This window comes from Anser cygnoides, chromosome 7 (genome assembly GCF_040182565.1).
Source record: "Anser cygnoides isolate HZ-2024a breed goose chromosome 7, Taihu_goose_T2T_genome, whole genome shotgun sequence".
NCBI lineage: Eukaryota > Metazoa > Chordata > Aves > Anseriformes > Anatidae > Anser > Anser cygnoides.
The window spans coordinates 25,558,912-25,580,080 of record NC_089879.1 but is presented as its reverse complement, the minus strand read 5'-3'; the positions used below and the strand labels follow the sequence as shown (position 1 = coordinate 25,580,080).

At 41.5% G+C, this 21,169-nt stretch overlaps 2 protein-coding genes across 4 annotated transcripts in view; both read left to right on the top strand.

The window, feature by feature from the left end:
* The first annotated feature begins 47 nt into the window (after positions 1-47).
* On the top strand, positions 48-12,653 carry VPS26A (VPS26 retromer complex component A). The gene is made up of 9 exons (XM_067000193.1): positions 48-207; positions 2,688-2,837; positions 4,393-4,468; positions 6,911-7,067; positions 7,451-7,615; positions 8,063-8,169; positions 9,165-9,233; positions 10,051-10,193; positions 10,937-12,653. The coding sequence occupies exons 1-9, from the start codon at positions 205-207 to the stop codon at positions 11,048-11,050; spliced, it is 984 nt and encodes a 327-aa protein (XP_066856294.1). The 5' UTR covers positions 48-204; the 3' UTR covers positions 11,051-12,653.
* Positions 12,654-13,141: 488 nt separating this feature from the next.
* The window catches only part of SUPV3L1 (Suv3 like RNA helicase), a 16,533-nt gene continuing 8,505 nt past the window's right edge, over positions 13,142-21,169 (top strand). Inside the window, exons 1-6 of one of the 3 annotated variants that reach the window (XM_048069342.2) lie at positions 13,142-13,408; positions 17,617-17,694; positions 17,956-18,063; positions 19,156-19,270; positions 19,840-20,008; positions 20,987-21,098. In XM_048069342.2, the coding sequence (XP_047925299.2) occupies positions 13,183-13,408; positions 17,617-17,694; positions 17,956-18,063; positions 19,156-19,270; positions 19,840-20,008; positions 20,987-21,098 (808 nt within the window). In that variant the 5' untranslated portion in view covers positions 13,142-13,182. Of the gene's footprint in view, positions 13,409-17,616; positions 17,695-17,955; positions 18,064-19,155; positions 19,271-19,839; positions 20,009-20,986; positions 21,099-21,169 lie in introns of those variants that run through there. The other 2 variants (XM_048069343.2, XM_048069344.2) reach the window with 2 other exon arrangements.

Here is a 21,169-nt window from a genome sequence, read left to right as displayed (position 1 = left end):
CCACAGCCGCCCGTTCCCGCCCCTTCCCTCCGCGCATGCGCCGCCCCTTCCCGCCCCGCGGGCGGGCCGGGCTGGTCACGTGCCGGGGGCGGGGCGGAGCGTGGGCGTGGCGTGGCGTGGCGGCCCGGAGGGTCACATGACAGGGGCGCGGGCCGGGGGCTGGTGGCGCGCGGCGGCGGCGGCGGCGGGCAGCGGGCAGCGGCCATGGTGAGTGGGGGCGGGGCGGGGCCGGGCCGCGGGGCGCCAACCGCCGGCCCTCAGGGGCCGCCTCAGGGGGGGCGGGGGGAGAACGGGCTGCAACGGGTTAAAAACGGGTTAAAAACGGCCGAGAGAGGGCTGGGGGCTGCTTAGCGGAAGGGCTGAGGGGTGGGGGGCGCCCCGAGGGCTTCTGCGGCGTGCGGGGGCCCGCAGAGGCTCGTTGGGGCTGCCCCGGGGGCCCCTCGGGTCCCTCAGCGCGGCGGGGTGGCCGCGGGCCCGCAGGAGCACAGCCTCTGCCCACCCTTTGGCACCAAGCCTGAGGCGTAGGGCAGCGTTTGGCCAGCTCCGTAAAACCCGGCTTCTGTCATTATTATGCTAATAAACCCTATTACGGCTTCTGAAAATAAACTTCTCGTCGCGCGCAGTTGCCCTGCGGCGGTATCTTTGGTAGCAAGCGGAGGAGATAGCAGCGGCTGGTGCCTTTATTCCGTGTGTTCTCGGCCTCTCCACATGAGGTCGTGGCTCATTGCTGAGGATTTGGGTGAAATAGACTCGGACAGAGCCTTCGGAAGTGGTGTGCCAGGTCTGCCCGCTGCTTTAAGGGGCTTCAAAATGTGGAAGGTGCTATGTAAACATCTCGTGTAATGCTTACTGAAAGGTAGTATGCTTCCCTGCTTAGCTTGGGGCAAAACTATAAGGCAAATCTGGACAACAAGTACAGAACTAAAGAAAAAAAATATGGGTATGATAAAATAACTTGTCACAGATAAAAATAGCCCAATGATCTGGAATTCTTGGTGAAGTTTTCTTCTTTCTCTGTTCCTCTCTCCAAGGACCCAAATTCAAGAACAATTCTAATGTGCAGTCACTTTTTAAAAGCAACACAACACCCTAATTTCTTGTTTGAGCAGTGAATGCACATATGTGCTTGGCAGAAACTTGGAGGACCGCTCAGTTATAGGATTGACCACCTACCTGCTTGACTGCTTTTGCTTTCTTCAGAGAATCTGAAGTATATGTGACCAGGCTTCAGTTACTGAGCTACGTACATCTTTGTGGATGGAATTAGGGCTGCTTGCTTTTTGAACAAACCCCAAGTCAGTTTAGTCTTGTGTGAATTGCTGTTTTATAGCTCCACGTTGCACCATGTCTTGCAATACGTTACTCAGTGTTTCTACTGCTAGGCAGCTGCATTCATATTAAACTGTATTTTAGATTTTTTTGGTTATTAATCAAACAGTTAAAACTTGAGGTCCCCAGAACGCCTTGAGTGCGTGCTTATTCACTTTTTGAGGTTAAATTGGTGAAATGAGTATGACTGTTTTGTGCATACCAAAATCCACTAGCTGAAGTGGATGCTCTTATTGAGAACCAAGTGTAACTTCTCAAACCAAAATGTGTTCTTAAAAAAAGAAAAGTTATCCTGAACCAGCAAAGTGTTGTCTGCTTTAGTACGTCAAAGCAGATTAGTGCCTAATTCCTAGGAAAAATGTGGGATTTCACACTAACCTTGTTGAGTTTCCCACAGAACTGCTAAACATGTTTTTCAGTTTCTTGTAAGAAATGTTTGTGCAAGGTCAAAGGATGATCTTCCCTGCTCTGTTGTCTGATACCGCTCAAAAGTTCATGCCCAGAGAATGCTGTTGCAAGGTGAGGACAGACATTTAAAGCTTACAGTGCATCGGTGCCTGGAGCAGAATTACAGGTAGACTTGGAACACGCGAATCATCTGATGTCAGGGTTGCGTAGTTAAGGTAGATTGTGTGAAGAGCTGCTGTCTCCTGAGCCTGCTAATGCTCTCTTTGTTCCTGAACAGAATTACAGGGCGTAGGAAGAGGTAGCAAATAAAAGTTCCTTATTGAACTTTGTCAGCCAGGAGGTTCCTTTAGGCCTTCTGTAATATTCCCCTGATAGCTGTTTCTTCTCACCTTGCTTTGCTCCATCAGTCCTCTTACTTCTGGTCATCGTGTTACTGCTGTTTATGCATTAAGTTATAGTGGGTATCAAACAATGCATATTTTTTGGCATAATAGCTCAAATCCTCACCCAGGTGGAATAAATTTGTTAACAAGATTTTTTTTTTTTGGTGTGGTTAGAAGGGATTAATTTTTTCAAAGTGAAATCACTGGTTTAACAGTAAATACGATGAAATGTTGCAGTGGCAGAAACCAAAGTTGTGTTTGCGACAGTAACAAATATTAGCATTTTAATGTAGTAGTAATAATGGTAGCTATGCTGCATACTTTAATAATAAACGTCACATTTTTGTAAGTACAACTGCTGCTTGTTGCTGTGATTGCAGTTACTCGCTAAGTGAACAACTCTCTTTTGTTGTTGCTATATCTTGGGTCTTTAATGCAGAATGGCTTCGTAATTTCATGGAAACACAAGGGGTTTTCCCCAGTATAAGGTGCACAGCTGCAAGTAGATACTGCATTTAAAATGGGGTGTCCTCTGTGAAGTAATTCACCTAATTCTTGTCATTCCAGAGTTTTCTTGGAGGCTTCTTTAGTCCCGTTTGTGAGATTGACGTTATTCTCAATGATGCTGAAACACGAAAAACGGCAGAAATCAAAACAGAAGATGGTAAAGTGGAAAAGCATTTTCTCTTCTATGATGGTGAATCTGTTTCAGGAAAGGTAACTTTTTTTTTTTGAGTGGCTATTAATTACTGCGCTGATTGCTAATGCATATAGGAAATGAAATGAACAAACATAAGCAAGCGTGGCCATTTCAGGTTGTGTTGTTACTGAAAGAAAACACTGCTTTCCTGTATCTGGTCTTTTTAACCATAGTTATTCAGGCAGCCGACAGAACTGAGCCTTTTCAATTTTTTGTTCATGTTTGTTTCTGATAATCTTTTCTGGTCTTCATGTTTTTATGAATAAGCTGTTTGTGCGACCATGTGCAATCCTGTCGTTGCTTCTGACAAGAAAGTTATTCCAAACGGGACCCGCCCTTCCCCTTGAACTCTGAAATCCACAACTCCCTTGTGTGTAAGAGTAATTTTGGCTGGTGCAGCCAACCTGCTTTGCATACCCTGAAGCTAAGCCTTACGTTTCATGCCCTGAAGTGGTTTCTGGAACTACATCAGAGGGGCAGCATGTTACGTTCAGCTGGCTGTTGAGTCAACAGGAGTTCTTGGTGGGGAGATGTAGTTAAAATTACCAGAGGGATTCCTCATCTCTCAGAATTCCCCCACAAGAAGTCCTTGCTATCACTGGTTTTACTGGAGTCATTCTCTGAATATTTCTGTTAGGATTCACTCCTCCTTCAAGAAGCTTGGGCCAGCTATTGGGTTCTAGGACTGACTTCTAAATACCTCGTTCAGTCTTGACTGACTGATTGTCACTGGGCACCTTCCTGCTCTTAAGTTATCTTTCCACAGTAAGAGCTTGCTTCTCTACAAAGATCCTTTCAGGGATGTGAAACTCTTGCAAGACAAGCCTCAAACTCGAACAGAAGGAACTGGCTTTTACGTGTTCACTGACCTAATGACTTCTTGCTTATATCAGCAAGTCCTGAGAGAGGCCTGAGTTTTGACTAACACCAGCACAGTGGGATCGGGGGGTTTGGGAGAACAGTAATTTATAGGGCAGCTTCCCTCTGTCTCTTCCCTTCTTTTCATCACAGAGGTAGGTCATTCAAGTGGTTTGCTTTCTACTCGGATATCAATGATACATTGGATTTTAAGGTACAGGATTTTCTCTGGTAGTAGCTGCCTAGTGCAGAAACATTGATTTATCTCAAACTAATACTTGGCTTTCTGCTGAGGAAAGGAGTTGAGTGCACTTGACTTGAAAGGAATGCATCTAATGGGAGTTCTTTTTTGGACTTCAAAATGTTTTGAAGCTCTCTGCTCTCAAAGATGGCAAGGAGGTCACTGCTGGCTTATGTGAGCTCTACTGAAGCTAGGGGTTGGATTCCTAATTGTGAGGCTCAAAGGTTTCAAGGCTGCTCACTAAGTTCAGTCTCATGGATGGCTAGATTTTTCTCAAAGGCTTTAGTGGGGCCTTGGTTATGCTTAATTTTTTAATGAGCTGTTTGACTTGGTTCTTTTCAAGCTCAGGTAGTGCTGTTGAGAAGAGTTTGCAGTTTTTAAAAAGGAAATTGCTACATGCCTTTACTAAGACCATGTATTAAGTGAAAGTATTAACTTTTAACTGTTGCTCTATTTTTTTTTTGCCTTTGTAGGTGAACATCTCCTTTAAACAGCATGGGAAGAGACTAGAGCACCAAGGAATTAGAATTGAATTTGTAGGACAGATCGGTGAGTTTTGAAACTACGAAGGGGATGTTAGGTGGGTGTGGTGTGTGGAACTTTGCATATGCGACTGTCGGCAGTTTGGCTGAACCATTGCAACCTGATCGGGTTAGTAGATGACAAGTGCCAAAGGAAGATTATATTCTACTAATTTTAACACAAGTGACATACTAATTTGTGCTAGTCCGAAAATCACTGGAAGGGAGGATGTGTACATGTGAGGGAGAGCTGGGCTGGCAAGTATTTTGTCTGACTGGCTAAGAACTTGATTAAGAACCACTAGAGATTTCTGAAAACTAAACTCGGAACCATGATACACATTGTTTCAGCTTTATGTATTTCAGTCTACTCATTTATAACTTAAGAATGTTCTCCACTGATTATAGGTGGTAAATTACCCTGTTTTGAAAAAACAACTCAAAGCACTTAGTTTTTTTCCTGCTTGTGCCTTTTGTCCATGTTTAAGGTTTCAAGCCAAAATACCAGGTGTACCTATTGTGCTAGACTTCTTAATTCTAGTCTTGATTTCTGGCTCTGAAAGACAAGAGAGAGAAAAGAAATGATGGGACAGCCTACAGTAAAACACTTCTGGAAATAATTCTTTGTTTTAGAGAAGCAATAACTATAATTTTGTATTGTTAACAAAAAGTAGCGTTGAAGCTTCACAGGACCTGTGTGCTTTTTAGCAAGATGATGTGGTATTGACATGATAAACATAATTATCTCTTAACTGTATCCAAATCTTGTTTTGAGCTGTGAAGAATCTTGGCTGTGTCTAACCTCTTAGCAGTCCAAGTAACCTCAGCTTCTTGAGGGTGATGCTGAAATACCTTCTTTCTCTGTTAGAGGGCTCTTTGCATTGTTGTCCCCCTTGGAAGTAAACCTTCAAGTTTCAACCTCATAAAATTGACTTTTTGGTTGGCATTTAACAGATTGCTCTGTTTCTGCTCAGTCAGTAGGCTTCATTACCCTTCGTGTGAACTGTTGTGCAGCAAGTATGACTGAGTTCTGACACCTGCTGCTTTATGCTTCGAGGATCTGATCAGTGGAGCCATAAAAGCAGGCTGGTAGAGTGAAACAGCAGTGCAAAGGAAATGAGGTGTTGAGAAGCCGAGGAGAAAAAACAGAGCTCCCATATGTCAGCTTTGTTTAGTCTGTTGTCTGTCCTCTAATAGTTGTATATACATGTTCATCTACTCTGATGGATGATTTGTATTCTCTGAATGACTTTAACTTGATGGAGTTTATCAAACTCTATATCTTTCTGGGTCTTTCTCTTGTGCTACAATTTTAGAAATTCTCAAGGAGTTGCACAGGAGTGGCTTAAGCTACTGCTTATTTTACTTGTTCATAATTCTTTGTATCCTTTCAAGTTTTAATATAGTTAATACAAACAACATCCTGTTAGTGTGACTTCTCTCTGCACTACATGGAGACTAGCTCTAGCTGCACATCACAAACATATTTTAAACCTACTCTTCAGAGTATTTTTCTGACTGGCACAAAAAATAGTGGACATACAACAGGAAACAGACCTTTTGTTATTTTAACACTTGTCATAGCAAACAAAGCGCGCCTTTTATTTCTGGTTGTAGCAGAAAATAAGCAGTTACTAGTGAACATATAAGTTTCTATCAAATTTGCAGTGATAAACTGTGAAGTTCATGTTTGTTTATTCTCTTCTGGAATGTTTCAGTCTGTGCACAACCACTTCAACTGCCACTTACGTTCTTACCTGATGTTTTTAGGTGTGAATTGTGGAGCAGCTGTTTTAATGTACTAAAGCGGGTAGTCTTTTAATGACGATGTTATATTTCTCTAACTTTTTATCTATGTGAGGATTGCATGGCATAGACCTACAGATGAATAATAATCACAGTGGTCTAGTCTGGTGACTGGAAATGTGGTTGCTGTGTGATACTGGTGTGTTTATGTTTATGTCTTAAGAACTTGTTTTCAAATGACCAACTTACATCAGCGGTAATGATAAACCATTTGATAGGTGGTGTTGGCCTGTGGGATACCGTTTGGGATCACTGGCATGTCCTTAATGGGCTAATCTTGCTTTGCTTAAGTTTTGTCCTTTCAGCAATAAATGTCAGAAGCCAAAACTGAGCTATGCTATTTACAAAGGATGCAAGGCAAGAAGTACTTGAAAAATCTAGCTAAACTGTCATTTAAAGAAATGGGGGGGAAAAAATAAATTTCATGTTAGTGAAGCTTCAAGTATGTGTTCTTCTTCACTGCAATTGGCTCTTTAGGAATCCTTACTGTAAGTTGCTAAAACAGAAGATAACTTTGAAAAGCTGGATAAAACATCTGGTCAAATGTGTTGCTCAAATCAAATTACTTGCTTTTGTCTTCTCCCATCTGCTCTTGGCAAATTAGAGACAGTTTTGTTTGCTAAAAATAAACACTGAAACCCACTTTCCTCTTCCTCAACTGTAGAGCTCTTCAACGACAAAAGCAATACTCACGAATTTGTGAACTTAGTGAAGGAACTTGCCTTACCTGGAGAACTGACCCAGAGCAGAAACTATGACTTTGAATTCATGCAGGTTGAGAAGCCATATGAATCATACATTGGTGCCAACGTCCGACTGAGGTTTGTAACTGCTAGGTCTTCTCTCCCCTCTTGTCCTGCTGGATATTTCATAATTTAGCAATTGTGCTTACCCCCTCATGCCCCCACACTCCTTGGATTTTAAATCACGTTTATAACAGCAAATAGCTAGTTTGCCTTTTTTCACAGTGTTGAGAATGCCTCTTCTATGTTATTTGGAATTGCTCAATATTACAACATGATGTTTATGTGGATCAAACTCTTTCAATTCAATCAAATGAAAATAGTCCATATATTTTGGTGTCTTTCCTTTCTGCTCAGTTTTAAAGAGAATGCACTGTGGTCTTTGAAAGAATGACCTGTACATCAGAACATGAAGGTGTTTGCTTATGTAATTCTTGTTACCTTTATGGCTTTCTTCCTAGATATTTTCTAAAAGTGACAATAGTGAGACGACTGTCAGACATGGTGAAAGAATATGATCTGATTGTTCACCAGCTTGCTACCTACCCAGACGTAAACAACTCCATTAAAATGGAAGTGGGCATTGAAGACTGTCTTCATATAGAGTTTGAATACAATAAGTCAAAGTAAGTGTAACTTAGAATGAAACACATTCAGGTAAATTGGTAGAAAAGGGTAGGATACGGAATACTTGATGAACAGTGTGGCACTAGGGAGTTGAAAAGTAAAGCGACACTTTCTGTGATTATGGTATTGAGCTGTCTGGTTAATTATGATGGCCTTTCTTGCCTGTTCTGCCTTCAGTACTAATAGGAAGGTCACTGCAGATGCTTAAGACTTGATTTCTGCATTTATGATTTTCGAATAAAACTACAGTACTTCATTTACCAATACTGCAGTCATAGAAAGGTGTTAATATCACCAGTGTGGCTGAGATATTTAGCTTGGTGGGGAAGTGAGGTCTGAGTAATGAAGGGGCAGATAAGGTAACTGCCTCTAGAAATTGATTGAAGAAGGTGTAAAAGTTGGGTTTTTTTTATTTAATGAACCCCTCTTGTTCTGTTGTTTCAAAGGTATCACTTAAAGGACGTGATTGTTGGGAAAATTTATTTCCTCTTAGTGAGAATAAAAATTCAGCACATGGAGTTGCAGCTGATCAAAAAGGAGATTACTGGAATTGGTAAGAGAAACAAAGTCCAAAAGATGTGCTTCTTCCTCACTGATGTTTGACTACCATTTGCATTTTGTGCTGCGATTATCATACTTGAGGTCTGTGGCATTGTTTTGGGGCTTTGATGTTAGGCTGGCCTCACAAACTTGAACCATTGTAAATGGAACCTTTGCAAAAAAATATACAGAAGCTTAAGCGGCTTTGATAGATAACAAACAAGGGAAGAGGTGTAAAATGCATCCTGAAGACCTCTCTGCCTCTGCAGAGTAAAGCTAGCGAAGTGGGCTTGGTAAAGAGTGGCGTGAAATCTCTCCTCTGCTCTAGAAATGTATTATTTTCAGGCAGCCAAAAACTGATGTGATGAAAACATCTAGGGGCTTTGAGGCAGAAACAGCTCGATTATTGCAGGTTGGGCTTGCACACTGTGGGACTAGGAAGGCAGTAAGGTTGTGGCTCACGACTTCCTTCCCAAGTGGCTGGGGCCTTAGTGAGTTGTTTGTGTGGAAATTCAAGAACGCCTCTGTAGTAAGAGAGGAATAGCACAGAGCTCTACTTGATTGCATGCTTTGTGGCTAAACTAGATAGTGCTTTAACCTAGACACTGGAGAAAGGTGGCTCTTGTGCTGGATGGCAACTCCTCCAGTATCTAGTCTGGTCATGGCCTACCAGAGTCAGTTATGAGCACTGCCCACGGAACAGAACCAGTTTCACAAATCTTACCCTGCATGCTTGTCCTTTATTTAAAGCCTGCATACTGAGGACTCCCTTGAAGCACTGGCTACTGCCTCTTTTGTGTCAGTGCTAGGAGGAGATAGTAAAGAGTAGTTACTCTGTCTAGGAGCTGGCTTTGCTCACTCTAACTGTGTGAATACAAAATAAAGGCACAAAAATAATCTGGTGGTATGTAATTTAAATGCTGCAGACTAGAAATTGCTGTGATAAAGCTTTGTAGATATGTTTAAAACTGAAGCATGTGTTCTCAGAGTGATAACTTGTTTTATCAGGACCTAGTACCACAACAGAGACTGAAACCATTGCCAAGTATGAAATAATGGATGGTGCACCAGTTAAAGGTAAATATTTGTGATTCTGTTTTGAAGGGTAAGCATTCTTAGTTAACTGCCTAAAAATATGTGGATTATGAGAGTGACTTGTGTGAACTTTTATTGGAGAAAACACCTTTCTACTTAGGTTGCTGTAATAATGCTGGATTTTCCTATTTAAAACAGGTATTTTCACTAACTTAAGGAATTTTACTTGGGACCGTAGCAATTCTTTCACTTAACATTGAAAATTCTGACTGATCAATTTATCACTTCAGTTTAAACCCGACTCTGTGATGTAGATCAGCTGTAGAGAGTTCAAGATGCAGTTTCTTTTTGTCTTGCTTGGTTACCATGCTTCTACTGACAAAAACACTTCTACCTCTGACTTCATGCTTGCCAGTGTTTTTTTTTTTTTTAAACAAGCATTCCAGCTCTGAGCAGTTAACTGCATAACTTTGGGACTCAGACATGCAAATGCTTGTAGATGCCACAGGTGGCAGCAGTACTGTGAAGGTGCTTCAGTAGCACAAGGTAATGTAACTTAGGTCTCATCGAAGTGTGATGATCAAATTTTAATCTAGACTCCTACTTGCTTGCTACTACTAGTGGGAGCTGGTTCTGATGACTGTGTGGAAAGCTCTTGAATAATCTGAAACCTAATGAGGTGCAAGTGACTTACTGGTGAGAGGACTCTTGTCCTCTTCCCTCAGATATTGGAAGTCTGGTGTTCCCATTTCCCCTGCAGAAAGAAGAGGCACAGAACTTGGGAAGGTGCCTTTATTTTGCGTGGCTTCTGAGATTATTACCCAGTTTTCAGGAACTAATTGAAACTTTCCTTTTCAAGGTGAATCGATTCCTATCAGACTCTTCTTAGCAGGCTATGACCCAACTCCTACAATGAGAGATGTGAACAAGAAATTTTCAGTGAGGTACTTCTTAAATCTTGTGCTTGTGGATGAAGAAGACAGACGATACTTTAAACAACAGGTATGGTCTATAGGGATTTTGCCTCAGAATTCTGGGGTGTTGTACATTCTGCTTTAGATATTCTATACATTAGAATGTATATTCAGCTATGCTTCATGTATGGCATAAATGTTTTTGCTGTTGAATGTATTGGAAGCCATATAGAAAATATTAGCTTGCTGAAGGAAGTCCTGGAGGGAGGCAGGTATGACAGATACTATTTCAGCAAGGATATAATGCTCAGTGCCATGAAAGAATTTTGTACTGTGAATATCCAGACAATATACTTTGTGGCTAAAATGAGTTAGATGCGTTTCCGTGCTTGCTCTTTTCTAACTACTACAGATAACGTCCCTTCCCAGCATTATCTCAGGTTCAAAACTGTAGTAAGGTCAAGATAATTGACTGAAACACTAACAAAAGTTGAGGACCTGTTAGGGGAAAGAAATAATGAAAAAGGTCACTGGAATGAAGCCATGTGGATTGTGACAATATATATCAGAATTTTTCTTCTAAAGAATAGACAAGGTGATGTATGTGGGAAACAGAAGGTAACTGAAGCGTACAATGGCTATGATGGATAATATGTAAATTGTTATCTTTCTGTTAACTACATAACAGAAAGTGCATATGGAAAATAATGGGGATCCAGAGGTTTTTCAAAAGCCTTTGCCTATTCCATCTAGGAATTTATCCTGATGATAGTTGATACTACTGGCTTAATGGTAAATGGCTGGTTCAAAAGTGTTTGCTTCCTCCAATAGGAAATAATTTTATGGAGAAAAGCGCCTGAGAAGCTGAGGAAACAACGAACAAACTTTCACCAGCGATTTGAATCTCCAGAATCACAAGCATCTGCTGAACAACCTGAAATGTGAACTGGTAGGAGGCGAAAAACTTTGCAATGCTTCAGCAGGTTAAAGATGGCGGCAGCCTGTGGGGAAAGAAGGCCAAAATTCCCATTACAACTGTCTTCCTTCGTCTTGCAGTGCTGCATTTACCATACTACTAAAACATTCTTCAGTTAAACATTCAAGTATGTATATACCTTTAAAATAAAGTGCTTTCTCAAACACTGGAACTTTCTTAAGCTATTTTATACTGCACATTTACTTTTATTTGGTAATGTTATATGCACTTGGATATGCATAAGCTTCAATCTAGTTGTTTCCACGCATGGTAGGCTGGTGTATTTGATTTTGCTGATCACCTATACAGTGAAAACAAAAGCATTTCCCTTCTCATGTTGTTTATTGCATGTCTTTTTCCGATGTTGCTTATTTGCATTTGTTTTGTTTTGAAATGGCAGTAAGGCAAATGACTAAATCACACTAAAAAGGTTTATGGTGGACTTGTCCTAAGACTTCTCATCACTATATTAGACAGGGTTTAACTCAAGCTGCATGTATATGCACTATGACTGTAACTGGAGCCTTCAGACACCTTACCAAGGTTTCTAAGAAGCTTTGAATTTCTTTGCTCTCTCTCCCCCCAAGTTCTGACTTTGCCATTCCTCCCTTAAGCCTTTCATCTGAGTCGCTCCTGACTGTTGGGGGTTCATTGCCCGGTAACGAGTGACTTTGGAGATGTTCTCATGATTTCACCTTTGGGTGGCAAGTGGGTAAAGTATCTGAACGTAATTCTTTCTCTCGTTGATGAAATAAACTCTAGTAACATTGATTATTTTGCGAATACACAAAATGTGGTTCCTCCTGGTTTCACGCTTCTATTGTCTTCAATTGTTCCTCATTGTCTTGATAGGAAAGGCAAAACATCTTCAAAGGACAACCTCTTCCTCATCCATCTAAGCCCGTGATGAGGGTAAACATGCTTCTTGTGCTCTTCTAGAAAGGTATTTTCAAGCCAGGCAAGCCTCAAAACTGTTAGAAGCTTGTCTAGCACAGCAAATTGTTTGTCTTGATCATCTTGTATGCATTTAGTGTTTGAAGAAATAGCTTAAATAAGTTAGCCTTCATCTACTCACAGTTGAGCATGTAGTCTGTTATCAGACATGGGGCTTGGGCATAAACTGAAGCCTGCTGTGTGGAAGGCTACTTGCGCTTGTAGTTCACTTGGCCTTTAAACCAAGACTTCTCAACTTCAGTGCAAGTGTCATTGGTAACCTTACTTTATGAGTAAGCAAATTACTGAATTACTTTTCTGTAAGAACTGTTTTATTACTGTGGCACTTTGATAAAGCAGACAAAGATTCTGTGTACTTTATGCTAGAATACTTCTTGTAATATGAATATCTTTGAGAGCAAATTTAATTCCCTCATGTAAGTGCCTGTATGGAAATTTAAAAGAATAAAGTAAAAAGCCAAATATTTTCATGGTCACTTGCATGTTGTTATCTGGAGACTATTCTAAGAGATTTTGAAAACTGATTGTATTTAACCAGCCTCAGATTGTGCAACCATGTATAATAAACAAGAAACATACTGAGCTGCTCTTTCAATTATTAAAATAGCTGTATTCTCACTAAGCATCTGGGTTGTCTTTGTTACGGATGGGAATGCTGGAACTTCTCCCAGCTCTGCCTCATGACAGGGCCGCACTGCTGTGAGAGAAGTAAGCTGGGGTAGCTAAATCAGTGCATACAAAAATCAGTGCGTACAAAAGTGGTTCAGGTGGTGCAAGGATCTTAAAAAAGGATTTGTTTTTCACAGGGATACTTGTGCCATGTAACTGAGGTAACTGGTGGTGCTGTTCTTCTCTAGGGTGTCACAGCTGAGAGAGGAGCGCAGCTGCGGGCTTCTGCGTGAGGGGGGACGAGCCCTTTGCGTTGTGTGCCTAGACCTATCCCCTCCGGGGCAGGACGGGCACTTTTACCTCGGTCTCGTTGCCTCACGGCCGGTGTTCCCCTCCGCTCAGCAGGGCCTGGCGGCGGAAGCAGCGAGGCCGCGGGCCGCCTCGCCCAGGAAGGGGAGCGGCCGCCATCTCGGCTCGGCGCCCCGCGGGGCACGGCGCACGCGCGGGGCGGGCGGTGGCGGCGCTGCCCTTGAGGCGGATGAGGCGCTGCGCGGGGCCGCTGCTGCGGCTGGCGGGGCGCCGGGCGCTGCCCCTCCGCCATGGCGCCGCCGCCGCCTTCCCGGCCTCCTTCTCCTCCTCCTCGGACGGCAGCGGCGGCTCGCGGGCCCCCGACACGTCCCTCTTCGTGCCCGTGCCGTTAAAGCCCGTGGGTGACGCGGCGGAGGAAGACGTGGGCGCCGAGCTCACGCGGCCCCTCGACAAGGGTGGGTGCGGGCTGTCCGTCGTCCGTCCGTCCGTCGGTCTGGCCGCGGGGCCGAGGGTGGGACGAAGCCGTCGGGGCGGCGCTGAGCAGGCCCCGAGGTGGATGGAGGAGCAGGTGCGGGGCCAGCCGTTGGCGCGGCGTGCTGCCCGGCCGGGGCACGCGGCTGCGGCCTGCGGGAGGCAAAGCAGCGGCCTTCTCGGGGGGTGGGCACCTTTCTGCGTATCCGGTGTGTATATATATTTATATATCAGGTGCCTCTCCTGCATCGTGCCTGATACATCCTTTATCATGTAAGCGGAAACAGGAAAGAAATCCCGTTGTTGACCTTTAGGTGCTCTACACTTCTTTGTCCATCAGTATAATTATATCCCAAGAAACAGAGTGCAATTTGGAAATGCTTTTTCACCGTTTTATTGAATCATAAACTATACAGCTTGTTCCTTCTGCACAGTAACAGTTAAGTTTTACCTAGCTCTGCTAGGATGCTGTCCTTAAAGGCTTGCTAAGAAACAAGTTCCTGCTCCTCTCAGTGCTCAGCGATGCCAAGCACTGAGGGTGTAAAAGAACGTCTGTTTATATGCCATCAGAAGACTTGATTAGGAGGACATTTTATTTTTATAAACAGCAGGTAAAGGAAGCATGGGAAAGTGATCTGACTTGTTTGGAGCCTTTGAGAAAAGGATACTTGGGCCTGACAGGTAAAAAACGTAGTTAGGAGTGAAATCCTGGACAGCTGTAAGGCAAGAAATCTGTGTTGTCTTCAGGCTGGTCTGTGAGTATTGGCTAAAGTTAGGATTGTATTTCTCAGGTGCCAATAAGTATGAACAGTGGTATCTTATGCATACATAACTCATTTTCACCTGTATTAGACTAGCAGTTATGGTGAATTTCTTCAAAGTTACAACTAAAACGATATGGGAAAATACATATAGATCCTGTGTGTTCTCTTAACTTCAAGAGAGAACAGATTGGCTAAAATTATGTGTGTTCCCAGATGAAAATTAACTTTCAAGCAACCTAAAGGTGTGAGGAACGCCAGCCAGGTGGCTGCTGTGGTGCTTGTCTGGCATAGTGGCCTGCAGGGTGCCCTCTGTGGTGCTGTCAGTGATTTCATGTTTTGCAACCTTAGCTTCCTTAGCAAATATCATCCATTCTTTTTTATGAAATAAATGCTCATCCTCTAGTTTTCCTCCAGAATTCTGACCAGATCTTAAACAAATCACGCATGTGTTTTTGTGGTATTTTGAATGAAGATACTCTCAAATTCTACTGTCAAATACTGTCCTAGGTTCAGTAACGAAAAATTTGTATGCTGAGTATTTACAAGCTCTCTCACTACAGCCTGTGAAGAAACTTTGTTACTTACACTTTTCATAATTACAGTAAATAACAAACTAACAAGATGAAAGATACAGTGGTCATACCTTTCATGCTAGTCAAACCTTGTCAATATAGCAGACACCTTTTTGGATAACTTTTGCAAAGCCAGTTCTGCAAAAACTTTTATAACAGACCTGCTGCTTAACACCAAGTAGGGGAATTCATTCCCAGCTGCATCTTTTTGCTTTACTTTGACTTCGTTAGGATGTCCTCATTAGTGGTGACGTATGCTTTCCATGTTGGTGTATCAAGTAGGTACAAGTAGAAGGGGCATTGCTTTTGAGCTTCTCTTACAGAGATTGTGCCAGAATATGTTGTTTGATAGCCTTTCATTGCTTTTACATCAGTAGGGTTACTGATAGGTTTGTGTGATGGTGACATCCTTGTTACAAAAAGCCTAAGTGCAGTGTTATGGAAATGATAAAACAATACGATATTAACTATATGATGGAGTGATTTAAAATTTAGGTCAATGCTTGCTAAACCCCTTGTCTGACTGCTTCATCAAAAAAGCTAATTGTTGAGCGAGCTGGTGATATATGAGCATGTTACAGTGAAATATCTAAGGAGCTGCTGTGTTTTAAAAACAAAAAGCCAAGACCTGTAATGCTCAACTTAGATAGGAGGATGAAAGGGAGTAACTGGGCCGCTCACAAATGCATCGAAAGAAAGACGTATAAAGAGGAGCAACAAGAGAAGACAGGGATGTTGCAAAGATAAGTGATCCGCCAGCAGTACAGAGGGAGAAAGATTGGTACCTGGCTGCCAGTCAGCAGGCAGCACGCACGGGGTGTGGATGTGGGCCTCCTGGCATGGAGAGGATCCGTTAACCATTTTAAAATAAATTTGAACAGAAAAATCTACTGTATGAAAGACCAGCACTTTGTGCTGGTCAGAATTCTTGATAAAGTTGTTGATTTGGAACCCAAATGCTCAGTCATTGAATGCCCCTCGAGTGTCTTCAGCTGTCGGACTGTGTGCGCGTGCTCGCTGCTAAGAGATGTGAGCTGGGAAAGATGAGCTGTTGTCAGCAATTCGTGCATCAGGACCAGGAGGTGCCTGAACAAATGGACTAGTTAGATGCACAACGTCACTTGGGTTGGACAATGCAAGTCTAACTGGAAAATACTGCTAAGAAATGTGTAATTCTCAAGTATTTTAGCTCAAGCAGAGCTAAAATAGTGCTCTAGACTGAGAAAATAGTTAAGAGGGGAATTTCTTAAAACAGAAGTGACTGGTAGAAAGGAGAATTAATGGTAGAGGTAGGACACATCTCCTGAGTTTGTGCCCTGCTACTAGTTGTTTTAGAAATAGTGCTACAGGCAGTTAGATTAAACTGCTGTGGCTGTACACATTGTTGGAGTGCGATGCCAGTTTCGTTTTGTTTGGATACGCCTTATTGTTAAGGTATTTGTGCTTAGGAAGGATCGTGACCTTGAGTGGGCTACGATGGTCCCAACGTCATGTTGCCTTGGATAGTAACAAATGTTCTGGCATTGACCTTTTCATCTTGTAGTAAGGCCAGTAGGTTGTGATTTAAATATGTCTGATGTTGTGTTAACTTCTGTAACTTCTTATGGAGGCTTCTCAAGAGAAATTCATCCTCTTCCATTCTTTTACTGCGGTGTTTTCCAGCATGTCTTTGATTTCCAGGGCCCTAAACATTTCCTGATGAGAATATGAATGTCTGTGCAGTAAATGTAAGCGTGCTGATAACAGCCTTCATCTTGCTTAGTTACGCGTGTGAACGCTTCGGAAGTAGTTTTCAGTCTGTCATTTGAAATAAGTTCCTAACAGACTGCTGCACTACTCCATCCCATGCAGGTGCAGGATGGATGGAACCACTGCTCTTGTGCTTCTGGCTTTGGCTCTACTGGTTTTGCACTTCGCCAAATTCTTGCCAAGCGATGATTTTTATTATTCAAAGTGGGCTATCTCTACTCTAGAGTATAGCTTTTCAGAAAAAGAGGCAATTTTTCAGTGATTTATCGTTGATTTCATGGGAAGCTTTCGCCATCGTGACAGAGCTTTCAGACAGTCAGGTAATAACCGAGGAGAGCAGCGTGTGGTGGTGTTCTGCTGGCAAACTGCGTTATGTACCAGTTCTGCCAGTGTGTAGTACAGGGCTGCTGGACTCGAATTTTAAGAATAACATAAGGTTATGGCCAGGTGCTGCTGATACTTGCTAGATTGCTATGAATTCCTGATTTGTTATCGATGAGGAGCTGACATTTCTGCTGTTGTGATTTGACTAACGTTTAATAAACTGAATTCTGTATTTTATAATAATAAACACAGTTTTGTTAAAACACAGAACTTGCCTTTCAGGGGACAGAATGGGTTTATTAATAACTTTATAATAATCAGGTGTTCACATCAAACCTCTTGATTTGTGACAGGTATGAGGAAAGTCGGATAAGTTTTCTTTTATCTTATCTGAGAAATAGAAAGAACACCGCATCTGGTTTGCATGATTTCTCTGAGTGTGTGTCTTAGAAGCAGTGTAGAGGGAAGAAGGCCTCTCAGCAGGTTTAGGAAAGCTTTCATTGAGTGGTTTAAGCAGATTTAATTTTCACATTAAAACTTGCTGTTTACCGATAAGTGCTGATAAAAAGCAAACAAAAAACATCCCCAGACTTAAAATCGTCCTTTTCCACAACAGCCTCAGTTGTTGATTGTGTTTCATTTGGGGAAAAACCATTTGAGTCTGTTCAGCATGGCAAAGATGCCCTCACTCTGAAGCGATGAGACTATAAGCCATGATTTTGGGGTCAGCAGAATGTGATTTAGTCTTGAGCAAGCTAAAAAAATGTTCTTCTTTTTCTGCAGCTGAAGTTCTAAAAAGCTTAAATAAGTTCTACAAAAGAAAAGAAATCCAAAGACTAGGAACAGAAAATGGATTAGATGGTAAGAAAATATTCTAAGAGTTTCTTTTATGTGAACTCTGTTTTTATTTGGGTATGTTATTAGTAGACAGGATTTTTTACAGTTCTCACAGCACTGCTTGTTAGGTTGCCTCTGTCATTAGGTTTAAATAACCTTAATTGCTTGTAATAGCTCAAGTAAAGGTACACGTTTTTAATGGACCACTTCAGTGGTTTGTTTTGTGTTTACAAATACGGGTGTCGTGATTCTACTCACATCGACTTTTTCATTGTCTTTTTGCAGCTCGCCTGTTTCACCAAGCCTTTATAAGCTTTAGGAAATATATCATGGAATCCAGCTCTGTGAGTGCTGATTTGCATATTATTCTCAATGATATATGCTGTGGTGCAGGCAAGTATCTGGGGTGCTTGTAAAATAAAATGTGCATTTTTTTCTTGTTTTTAACCGCTGTACTTACCTGTCTACCTGTTGGATCCCCCTACGGTGCTGTAAAAGAGGTTGAAAATCGTTCTGCTTCCTCTTCAGAACCATTTGTGCCCATCCTACAGAGTGTTCTGTCTTTAAATCTTCTGAAGTGGAAACAAAAGAGGTGGAAGTCTTAGCAAGTAGAAGCCCATTGTTTTATAGCATCTGTTCCTTGGTGAAATGGAAACCGTACTGTTTGATTTATTCCTCTCTCAAAAATTTAGTAGGCACTAGGGGGCACTTTGAGAGCGTTGTCCTGCCCAGGTGGCTTGAAAAACTTGGGAACACAACTCTGACTGTTCTGCTTTTGTGTGGCACTAATAGAGAAGGTGGTGTTTGCTTGCTTACTGCTTTGTGTGTTGTAATTAACGACACTTAACCAAGAGGTGATGCTAATTGGTAACAACAGAAACACCTTTCTCCATAGTTTGAGCTTTAGGACTTCGGCATTGTACGTATGTTTTTAATGATGGTAATATAAAGGTTACAGTGTCCTTAAGCTTTGTCTTAAAATGTAAATGTGTTGATTTTAAGTCTTTAGGAAATCTTCCTCTTTAGGAAATTTAAGAAATCTTTATATATTAGTTTTGTATAAAATCTTTCACGTAGTTCATTTATTTTATTCCAAGGCCACAAATGAATTCAGCAATAAAAGACAAAAATCTTCATAGGACAGAAAAAGCTATTTCTCACCCAGCTTTTTCGTAGCTTCTCATTTTATTTGGAAGTTCTCTAGACTTGAAGATTAGCAAGAGTGAATTTACTGAACTGAGGTTTTTTTTTCATGCTCCTTTGTGTTTGTAGAACATTGCTTAATGAGCCCATGACTCGTGTTAGTTTACCTTTCGGCGATTGTGATATTGAACTTTGTTTAGAGCTTTTTAGCTCTAAAATTTTTAGAACTTTGTTTGTAGAAATAATTACTGAAGTGGTGGTGGAAGTACCATTAATTTTTTTCAAAATTTGTTATGAAGATGCATGCCTTCGGACAGGCATTCAAGCTTTCTTGTCTTCTAGGTCACGTGGATGATCTCTTTCCATTTTTCTTGAGACATGCCAAGCAGATCTTTCCGATGCTGGACTGCATGGATGATCTGCGAAAGATCAGTGATTTAAGGCTGCCGCCCAACTGGTCAGTGAGTTTAAGGGATTGTGGTGTTTTCTTAGCCTCACATAATTTCTGAGTCTGTGGATTTGAACTTTGATAGATATTTGCATTACGTTTTCAGTTCCAGTTCTCTCTTTTTAGAATAACTTGTCAGAAACTCTCATCTATGTTACAAGATATTTTGCAATCAATTAAAAGGAAAACAAGAGCATGTCAGCTATGAAAGTAGCTGAGTTGGTATTCTCTTTCCAGAAAGCTGACTTGTGGCTCTATCTGGGAATTAGTGTGTTGGAACATTAAAATGTTAGTGCACCCAAAGAGAGACCATAGTAATGAGAGTTATTTTGAACACCATTTATGAATTTCAATCTCAATCTTAGAAAGCATTGTATGGTTAGTAAGATGAATGTATAAGATACAGGAACTTCATGTCTTATAGGGTGTATTTAAGAACTTGATCTTTCTGCTTTTAACACACATGAAAGTTTACTGATATGCAAATATTTAAGCTAATTTGGAATTTCACCTAAATCAGTATCCAGAACACCAGATACAGGTTCAACAATTTATTTTTTTTTTTTTGTGTGTTTTAGGTATCCAGAAGCTAGGGCTATTCAGAGAAAGATAATATTCCATGCTGGCCCTACAAATAGTGGAAAAACATACCATGCTATCCAGAGATTTTTGTCAGCAAAGTCTGGAATATACTGTGGTCCATTAAAACTTCTGGCTCATGAGATCTTCCAAAAGAGTAATGCTGCTGTCAGTATGTTGTATTACTTACCTGTTTCCTAACTATTGGAGCAGTCTCATGAATGCATGTTTAAGTGCTGTAGTTGCCTAAAGGAGGCTGTGAAGCAGTGTACTTGGAAGGGTGCTTTTGGCGAGCTGTGGTGATGTCAGTTACCAGCGGTCATTTCTGCTCTAGGCAGAGTGGAACATCACTTTCTCCAAAGCATATGCCATGTTGTCATCCTTGTAACCTGCATTCATTGTTCTGTGGTATTTTTTCTCTCCCTCGGTTAGCCTGGTTGTACTGTTAGATTTTTCTGTGTCAAAACCATTGCTTCTTTTATCCTGACCTTTATTTTAGCTTGTACTCAAGTAATTACCCTCGCTTAACTCCCATCAACCTTTTGCTTCAGTGTTTAAATACGTTTAACTCGGCCATCTAATAAAGTTCTGCAATTTCAGATTGGGTGAGTTGGTGAAAGCCAGTGCCCTGTTATAACAGGTCCCTAGAGGAGGTGTTCTTTAGTACTTTTTGTTGTTGTTGTTTACTTTTTTTTTATCGTTTCCAACATCTTTCCGAAGGGTTTTCACCAGGGTGTTTGCAGCTGCACAGAACCATACCTGTTCTGAGGTATTACTGTAGCACATCACACATTAATGCAGCGTAGTATGTAGATATAGTAGTGTTTAACAAGGTTCTTGTCACTTCTCTCTATATATTGTTAAGTCTGAGAATTTCTAAGTAAGAGTACATCTAAGTAAGATGTTATCTCTTGCAGGAATGGGGGAGGGCATCTCATTAAAGATATTACCTCTTCATTATGCCCTTCAGTCTGAGAGGACTTAAATACAGGCCACAAGTCTCAAAAGGCTGAGTAGTTATTTTCTGGATAGCTTCCTTTATACTGTCTCAGAAGCTACTTTAAGAAACTGATTTTTTTTTCCCCTGTGGAAAGAGGATTATATTATATTCAGGAAATGTAACATGAGTTTTCTGAATTCCCATAGAACGTGCCATGTGATTTGGTGACAGGAGAAGAGCGTGTGTATGCCAATGAAGATGCCAGACAAGCTTCTCATATTGCTTGTACCATTGAAATGTGCAGCACTAACACACCTTGTACGTATATACAGTTGTTTGTCACATCTCTGGGATCTTTATGGGTGTTATTGCTGGTACTCTGTGAAGTA

Excerpts from the sequence above, each read along its gene's own strand:
- VPS26A (XM_067000193.1), top strand. Across the intron at positions 7,616-8,062 it reads TTTGAATACAATAAGTCAAA|GTATCACTTAAAGGACGTGA; the intron begins GTAAGTGTAACT and ends GTTGTTTCAAAG. Across the intron at positions 9,234-10,050 it reads GGATGGTGCACCAGTTAAAG|GTGAATCGATTCCTATCAGA; the intron begins GTAAATATTTGT and ends TTCCTTTTCAAG.